The sequence below is a fragment of the Myxocyprinus asiaticus genome, chromosome 4 (genome assembly GCF_019703515.2).
Source record: "Myxocyprinus asiaticus isolate MX2 ecotype Aquarium Trade chromosome 4, UBuf_Myxa_2, whole genome shotgun sequence".
NCBI classification, from domain to species: domain Eukaryota; kingdom Metazoa; phylum Chordata; class Actinopteri; order Cypriniformes; family Catostomidae; genus Myxocyprinus; species Myxocyprinus asiaticus.
Window position 1 is genome coordinate 19,961,412 of NC_059347.1, and position 9,491 is coordinate 19,970,902.

Consider the following 9,491-nt stretch of genomic DNA (forward strand, 5'->3'; position numbering starts at 1 on the left):
CCTTTTAACCAAAATCTTCCTTTTAAACAACCCGGCTCCTAAATCACCATTGACAGTGTGTCGCAAGAGTACAAGGTAGGCTATGCAGTTAGATTCAAAACTGTACAAAATGGTCATTTATAGTGTTCTTGTGTAAGTGCCTCTTTTACCAGGTTGTACACACATAATTTAACACACATTCATGATTGCACACGCATAATTTCACACATTCCCAGCCATGTTTCAATGCTTTTTTTTATGGCAAAAGTGCACAATAAAGAGCCGTTCACACCGAATCGTTCCTGCGTCTGTTCGCGTTATTTTTTAATTATTTTCCAATGTTAACATTCGCTAGACGGATGTATTTGGCCATTGTCCCGCGTCTCACAGCGCTCGTTGTGCTTCCAGTCTCTTGACACATAAACGGTTTCAGTGTGAACGGCCCCTAAGTATGTTACTTCTACTCCAGTACGATAGATGGCGGTGTGTGTTTGGAAGGACTCTCCTCTTTCGTTTCTATGATGTCAGCCGCTCTAGCGTTGCCAAATGTCATCAAATACACACATCTTGACTGGATATCCTTAAGTGAACAATAGCGCTGAGGGATCTGGGTTTTTTTGTTTTTTTTTTGGTGCAAAATCTGGCAACACAACATTTCGTTACAGCTATCAAAACACGTGGGACGGAGGTTTACGGTGAGCGGGGTTGGATTCATGGTTTCAGGTGAAAGAATCGCAATAAAAACAAACAAATAAAACTGATTAAAAACAAAACGTATTCAAATCGATTCTTATTAAATAATTAAAGTCCACTAATCGAGATGTGTCTGATGTAAATCAGTTGGAAAACATGTAACACCGACCGGTTTGTAAACTGTCCTTTACACTCATTATGACTCACTATGAGTAACGTCATAGTGCAGAGGACGCTCTGGGAGACTGTGACACAATCCTTCAAACTGCCAATGGCGCTCATACGGTGGATCATAACAAAACTGATAAATCCAGCCTGGGTGGGCGCGCATCCGTCTCGAAAGATGGCTGGTGAAGCAATAGTTGGCAATAAAAGAAGAAAAATGGTATGTTTTAAATAAGAGTTGGTTTGTACACGTGTTTGGCATTATCTTTATTATCGTATTGATACTAATTGTGAAGCCTGATCATGTATGGGTGTTTCTTCGACTTAAGGCACTTTCATTGCCAGGGAATTCTTTATTTTGTATTTATTAAATTTTTTTTTTGTTAAAACAAACCGATTTCAATTATTATTATTTATTTTTTATTTTTTTTTATGTGATATGAAGGTCACATTAAAAGTCACTTGGACACTTTTACGAGGCTTTCATAATTTTTTGGTCCTTTTTAAGTGCCTTTTATGTATAGATTTGGCTGTATTAGCTTTGTCCCAGACTCAGACTTTCAGTATTAAACTATGAAAAGCCATTTTAAAATTAAAGTTTTTACATGATTGAAACTATGATCATCTAAACAAAGAGTTCAATAAACATAAACTAGATCCATATTTATTTTTGAAAACTATTTCCATATTTTTTTTTCTAGAATTACAAAATTTTAAGAAAGTATGATTTTTTTTTTTCTTCAAACTTTAGTGTGCTTGTTAAAGAAGTGATTTTTGAAGAAAGCAATGAAAAATCAAGATAAATATCACTTTATTTTTTACTAGGCATCATTTTTTTCTAATCAAGCTATAATTTTGCCAAATTATACACACATATACAATTATGTGTGTGTGTGGCTCAGGAAAAAATTAAGAGACCACTGCAAAATTATTAGTTTCTCTGGATTTACTATTTATAGTTATTTGTTTGAGTAAAATGAACATTTTAGTTTTATTCTATGAAGTACTGACAACATTTCTCCCAAATTCCATATAAAAATATTATCATTTAGGGCATTTATTTATTTATTAACTGGTCAAAATAACAAAAAAGCTGCAGTGTTTTCAGACCTCGAATATTGCAAAGAAAACAAGTTCATATTCATTTTTAAATAACACAATACTCATTTTTTTAACTTAGGAAGAGTTCAGAAAATAATATTTGGTGGAATAACCCTGATTGTCTTTCACATTGCTGTCGGGTGACTTTAATCCACTCCTGGCGCAGAAGTTCAAGCAGCTCGGCTTTATTTGATGGCTTGTGGCCATCCATCTTCCTCTTGAACATTTTCCAGAGGTTTTCAATGGGGTTCAGGTCTGGAGATTGGGCTGGCCATGACAGGGTCTTGATCCGGTGGTCCTCCATCCACACCTTGATTGACCTGGTTGTGTGGCATGGAGTATTGTCCAGCTGAAAAACCAATCCTCAGAGTTGGGGAACATTGTCTGAGCAGAAGGAATACAATTTTCTTCCAGGATAACTTTGTATGTGGCTTGATTCATGCGTCCTTCACAAAGATGAATCTGCCCGATTCCAGCCTTGCTGAAGCACCCCCAGATCATCACCGATCCTCCACCAAATTTCACAGTGGGTGCGAGACACTGTGGCTTGAAAGCCTCTCCAGGTCTCCGTCTAACCATTAGACGACCAGGTGGAGGATATATGATGATCTGGAATGTGATCAAGAGGAAGATGGATGGCCACAAGCCATCAAACAAAGCCGAGCTGCATGAATTGTTGTGCCAGGAGTGGCATAAAGTCACCCAGCAGCAATGTGAAAGACTGGTAGAGAGCATGCCAAGACGCATCAAAGCTGTGATTGAAAATCACGGTTATTCCATCAAATATTGTTTTTTGAACTCTTTCTAAGTTAAAAAAAAATGAGTATTGTGTTGTTTAAAAATGAATATGAACTTGTTTCTTTGCATTATTCGAGGTCAGAAAACACTGCATCTTTTTTTGTTATTTTGACCACTTCATAGAATAAAACAAAAATGTTCATTTTACTTAAACACATACCTATAAATAGTAAATCCAGAGAAACTGATAATTTTGCAGTGGCATCTTAAATTTTCCCAGAGCTGTATGTAGATATTTATATATATATATATATATATATATATGATACATAAAATGTTAGCTATCAAATCACACATGTTTGGCCAAAAAATAAATAAAAAAATGTTTTCAATACAGAATTGATGTGATGGAAATGACACTGTGGTAGAAATATTCATGACCTTTAGAAAAAAATAACATAAATCTCCTGTGATGCATCATGGACATTGTTGGTAGACAAATAAAAAAAAATAAAAAATTGTGTGTGTTTTAAATAATAAAAAAATAACACAACATTACTTTCTAGAAGTCCACAGTGCAAAAAGTTGAAGAAACACTCATATATTTAAGTACAACAGTACCAGTACAGAATAACTATTCTAACCAGGGCCTTAGAACTCATAATTGAATAACATCATGTGTTGTTTCTGTGTTTCAGGTTGTAGGGTTGGGAAATCCAGGCATGAATGGCTCTCGACATAGTGTTGGTATGGCTTTTCTCACAACATTAGCTGAACATTTGGGAGCATTGGACGGCTGGAGATCAGACCGACAAGTGTCAGGGGAGGTCATTCTCACAGACCTTCAAGATATCCAGTTGGTTATTCTCCGGCCCAAGTTGCTTATGAACATCAATGGCATAAGCGTTGCAAAAGCAGGTGTGAGACACATTGTATTGTCTTATATTGGCATAACTGGCCTCAGGATGATTAAATCTACAGTTTTACCCACTTCATTTTCATTCTTGTTATTTTGTGGAAATCTGAAATTATGTATGTATTTATGTGTATTTATATTTGTGTATATGGCCATTATTTTTCTCATTATTAGTAACTTTTGTTAATTTTTCCAGCCAGCAAATATTTTATTCAGCCCAAACATATTTTCTTGATTCATGACGAGCTTGACAAACCGCTTGGGAAGTTTGGCATTAAACACGGTGGAAGTGCAAGGTGAAAGAAAACACTGATTAAAATTTCTCTATTAATACAGTTTGTGTTAATATTATTCCATCTTAATTTGCCATTGGTCTGATCTCATCCCTCATACATTTTCTGCCAGGGGTCACAATGGTGTGAGATCGTGTGTGGACTGCCTTCATACTGATGTAAGTAAGCAAATGTTTTTATAGAGCAAAACTGGCATTTGCTATATAAATTCATAATAGCAGCACTATGAATGTTTGCAGATAATGCCACGGTTGCGTATTGGTATTGGACGACCATCGGGTAAAACATCTGTTGACCGTCATGTTTTGGGACGTTTTTCACAAGAGGAACAAAAAGTTCTGGACTCTGTCATGAAGCAAAGTTTGGATGTCCTGCTGACATATCTCACAGACGCGCAACCCCAGACTTCCCCAGCAGAGGGAAGGAGAGTGTCACGAAAGAATAAAGAGAGGACACTTTCATCTCCTCTGGGTGTCATAGAAGAGCAGAAACAGAACTGAGCTCCTGTTACCATAAAGAATATCTTAATAACAGTGTTTCTGTTATGAAGGAGTTGAGTTTTGGTATAGTGCGATGTTTAGATCCCAAACAGAGGAAAGGAGAGTGTCACCCAAGATAAAAAAATGGACACTTTGACCACCTCTTGACACAAACTTGACATGATATGATAAATTGTGTTCTTTATAACTCTATCTGTTCTGAAGTAGCTGTGTTTGTTAGGATGCAGTGTTTAAGATCTGTGAGAGGCGTCATCATTGAGTACAGCACTACCATCTTTTGAAGTTCTGTAGATTTATTTGGATGCAACAACCAATTTGTTTATCTGTGGTGGTTTGAAACATGAACAAGGTTGACTATATAATGTAATGGTTTGTCATTTCAAATAATTGGATTATCTTTTAACTTAATCTTTGCAGCATTGTTTTTTTGTTTGTATGTTTTTTTGTTTTGTTTTTTTATTAAAAATTTTTTCACACTTTCAAGCCTGTTACTACATTTATTCAGATATTTCCAAACACTTAAAATTTGATCTTCAAACAACTTCTTCAGTTTAGAAATATATGCTAGAATTTTAAGGCTACCTTCCCTACTCAAAAGAGATACAATTTTGAAACCTTAAAATCCTTCTAAAAACTGCCTTTGCGTCAATGCTGATACAGCCTTAAAAAATGTGTACATATACTGTATTTATATATATATATATATATATATATATATATATATATATATTATATACATTGTTTTGCTTATAAATGTACATACTTTTTGCTGAATCTTTAAAGTCTATCTTCATAATAATGGCTTTCATTTTGTATTTTGTTCAGCTAAAATAAAGCTTTTTTTACAGAGCATATATGCAGTTGAAGTCAGAAGTTTACATACACTTAGGTGGAAGTCATTAAAACAAATTTTTTAACCACTCCATAGATTTCATAGTAGCAAACTATAGTTTTGGCAAGTTGTTTAGGACATCTTTGTGCATGACATGAGTAATTTTTCCAACAACTGTTTACAGACAGATTGTTGCACTTTTAATTGACTATATCACAATTCCAGTGGGTCAGAAGTTTACATACATTAACTGTGCCTTTCAGCAGCTTGGAAATTTCCAGAAAATGATATCAAGCCTTTAGGCAATTAGCTTCTTATAGGAGGTGTACTGAATTGGAGGTGTACCTGTGGATGTATTTTAAGGCCTACCATCAAACTCAGTGCCTCTTTGCCTGACATCATGTGAAAATATAAAGAAATCAGCCAGGACCTCAGAAGAAAAAAAAATTGTGGACCCCCACAAGTCTGGTTTATTCTTGGGAGCAATTTCCAAATGCCTGAAGGTACCACGTTCATCTGTTCAAACAATAGTACCAAGTATAAACACCATGGGACCATGCAGCCGTCATACTGCTCAGGAAGGAGACTCATTCTGTCTCCTAGAGATGAATGTAGTTTGGCGTGAAAAGTGCAAATCAATCCCAGAACAACAGCAAAGGACATTGTGAAGATGCTGGAGGAAACAGGTAGACAAGTATCTATATCCACAGTAAAATGAGTCCTGTATCGATATAACCTGAAAGGCTGCTCAGCAATGAAGAAGCCACTGCTCCAAAACTGCCATCAAAAAGCAAGACTACAGTTTGTAAGTGCACATGGGGACAAAGATCTTACTTTGTGGAGAAATGTCCTCTGGTCTGATGAAACAAAAATTGAACTGTTTGGCCATAATGACCATCGTTATATTTGGAGGGAAAATGGTGAGGTTTGCATGCCGAAGAACACCATCCCAACCGTGAAGCATGGAGGTGGCAGCATCATGTTGTGGGGGTGCTTTGCTGCAGGATGGACTGGTGCACTTCACAAAATAGATGGCATCATGAGGAAGGAATATTATGTAGATATATTGAAGCAACATCTCAAGACATCAGCCAGGAAGTTAAAGCTCGGTCACAAATGGGTCTTCCAAATGGACAATAACCCCAAGCATACCTCCAAGTTGTGTCAAAATGGCTTAAGGTCAACAAAGTCAAGGTATTGGAGTGGCCATCACAAAGCCCTGACCTCAATCCGATAGAAAATTTGTGGGCAGAACTGAAAAACCGTGTGCGAGCAAGAAGGCCTACAAACCTGACTCAGATACACCAGTTCTGTCTGGAGGAATGGGCCAAAATACCAGCAACTTATTGCGAGAAGCTTGTGGAAGGCTACCCAAAATGTTTGACCCAAGTTAAACAGTTTAAACACAATGCTACCAAATACTAACTATGTGTATGTAAATTTCTGACCCACTGGGAATGTGATGAAAGAAATAAAAGATGAAATAAATAATTCTCTCTACTATTATTCTGATATTTCACATTCTTAAAATAAAGTAGTGATCCCAACTGACCTAAGACAGGGAATGTTTTCTATGATTAAATGTCAGGAATTTTGAAAAACTGAGTTTAAATGTATTTGGCTAAGGTGTATGTAAACTTCTGACTTCAACTGTACACCGATCAGCCACAGCATTAAAACCACCTGCCCACTATTGTGTAGGTGCCCCTCGTCCCGCCAAAACAGCGCCAACCCGCATCTCAGAATAGCATTCTAAGATTATATTCTTCTCACCACAATTGTACAGAGCGGTTATCTGAGTTACTGTAGACTTTGTCAGTTCGAACCAGTCTGGCCATTCTTTGTTGACCTCTCTCATCAACAAGGCATTTCCATCTGCAGAACTGCCCCTCACTGGATGTTTTTTGTTTTTGGCACCATTCTGAGTAAATTCTATAGACTGTTGTGCGCAAAAATCCCAGGAGATCAGCAGTTACAGAAACACTCAAACCAGCCCATCTGGCACCAACTATCATGCCACTGTCCAAATCATTGAGATCACATTTATTTCCCATTTTGATGGTTGATGTGAACATTAACTGAAGCTCCTGACCTGTATCTGCATGATTTTATGCACTGCATTGCTGCCACACAATTGGCTGATTAGATAATCACATGGATGATTGTTGGTGCCAGATGGGCTGGTTTGAGTATTTCTGTAACTGCTGATCTCCTGGGAATTTCACGCACAACAGTCTCTATAATTTACTCAGAATGGTGCCAAAAAAATAAAATAAAAAAATACATCCAGTGAACGGCAGTTCTGCAGATGGAAATGCCTTGTTGATGAGAGAGGTCAACAGAGAATGGCCACACTGGTTCGAATTTACGAAGTCTACAGTAACTCAGATAACCGCTCTGTACAATTGTGGTGAGAAGAATATCATCTCAGAATACAATTCTGTGATGCTGGTTGCCGCCGTTTTGGCAGCACGAGGGGGACCTACACAATATTAGGCAGGTGGTGTCGTGGCTGATCGGTGTGTATATATATATATATATATATATATATATATATATATATATATATGTGTGTGTGTGTGTGTGTGTGTGTGTGTGTTAATTATATAATTTAAAAATTAACCTGTTCTCTTAGGTCTTCAAATTGTGTGTTGCCTTCTCGAGCATCAATGAGTGCTTTTTAAACAACTGTGTAAGACAAGTATAATTATTATTCGGCTATCTGCTAATATTAATATATTATACACAGTACTTACACAGTAAAAAATAGGACATTATATTGCTTGGAAAAATAAGTTTGGTAGTTTAGAGATTAAGAAATCACCTTTATCGTTTCACTGCATTGACAAATGCTAATGAAATATTGAATCAATCATGTCATCAGCACATATGTACCATTTAAATACATTGCAGAAGGAGAGTTTAATATCTTTCTGTCAGCTCTCTGCTTGTATGTCTGTTATTATTTATTATAGGCTGTGTTGGCAAATTGTTTCATAACTTAAACTTTGAAATATTCATTTATCATTCTGCATTGGGCACAGAGCAATTGTTATATTAAATGATCCCACTCATGTAATAGCGGTATAACACTCATTTCTGATTAATTAGGTGTGAGGATTGCAAATGGTAATTAAAATGTTTATAATTAGGGGGGTGAAAAATACTTCAAAGAAAATATCACTTGTGGCGGATTTTCAACATTCCAGCTAGTTGCACTTCATTGCCTTATAGCTGTCTTTTACAATGGACCTTTCCCAGCTTCTCTGAATGGTCAGGATTGCTTAGTCCACTCACAGCTCTAACAATACATAGGTCAGAGGTCACTGGCAGGGCTGGACACACAGGCTAATACAAAAGTGCAAATTTATTCAGGGCAATGTTCTGAGCCTCCTAGGGGGTCTTCCCTGTTTTACAAAAATATTTAAAGTAATAGCCTACATAAAGCCATGGGGGAAAAAATGATAAAGGTTGATATTTTGTATCTGCAGTTATTGGAAAACAAAAGTGTTGTAACTTTATCAGCAAATTTGCCCATACATCAGTTGCTTTCAATTTAAAATGAAAGAAGAAGGATACATGTAATGGATGAATGAAGGATCAGCATCTCTCCTAGCCTTTTACAAGCACTTTTATGAAGGACCTTAATATTATGAGCTATATGTAGTTGACGTTGCAAAATAACTGATATTTTTCAGTATTTTCTTATAGGCTAAACCCTGTATTTTGCGCCTATAAAAACACTTTACTTATGAACTGTTTATGAACAATTCCTTTGTGGTGAAGTGCCAGGTAATCCCTTGCACGAGTCTTTGAGAGCCCATGATAAACGGAAACGTCACCGAGGACACAATGCGTAATGGCACAGTACAGACACTGTTGGACTGTAATTGCAATGGACAAAAAAAAAAAAAAAAAAAAAAATAGAGTCTTGTTTCTTTAAGAGGTGACTGGTCCCAGCGCAGCTGCTGGTCAGTGCGCCGATTGAGACAGTGGATACTCATCCCCTTCTCATCACAATGGCCATTTATCACTCAGTGGTGTGTTATTCAAATGTCGTACCAAGCGACCACCGACCCCACTCTCGCGCTCGCCGTTTGTGTAGGAAGCTGCGCAATTGTCTCGCGAGCCTCCGTATACATCCTTTGCACAGAAATGCTGGCAGTCTGTTTTGGTCCTCATTCAGAACAGTCCTTTGGATGCGAGTTCTCTTGGATAAAAGGCTATTGATATGTGAATACGAGTCTTGTTTCGATCCTCACTAACATGGACTT

General features: G+C 37.0%; 1 protein-coding gene across 1 annotated transcript; it reads left to right on the forward strand.

Annotated features, from left to right (window-relative positions):
- The first annotated feature begins 507 nt into the window (after nucleotides 1-507).
- LOC127439235 (probable peptidyl-tRNA hydrolase) lies at nucleotides 508-4,868 on the forward strand. The gene is made up of 5 exons (XM_051695417.1): nucleotides 508-1,057; nucleotides 3,375-3,594; nucleotides 3,789-3,888; nucleotides 3,998-4,043; nucleotides 4,125-4,868. Exons 1-5 carry the CDS (start codon nucleotides 881-883, stop codon nucleotides 4,383-4,385), a joined length of 804 nt encoding a protein of 267 aa, XP_051551377.1. The 5' UTR covers nucleotides 508-880; the 3' UTR covers nucleotides 4,386-4,868.
- Nucleotides 4,869-9,491: the final 4,623 nt, after the last annotated feature.

Bases quoted from the DNA above. Each gene is read 5' to 3' on its own strand.
- LOC127439235 (XM_051695417.1), top strand. From the start codon at position 881: ATGAGTAACGTCATAGTGCAGAGGACGCTCTGGGAGACTGTGACACAA. The intron at 3,595-3,788 runs GTGTGAGACACA...TAATTTTTCCAG, and splicing joins CATAAGCGTTGCAAAAGCAG to CCAGCAAATATTTTATTCAG. The intron at 4,044-4,124 runs GTAAGTAAGCAA...GAATGTTTGCAG, and splicing joins TGGACTGCCTTCATACTGAT to ATAATGCCACGGTTGCGTAT.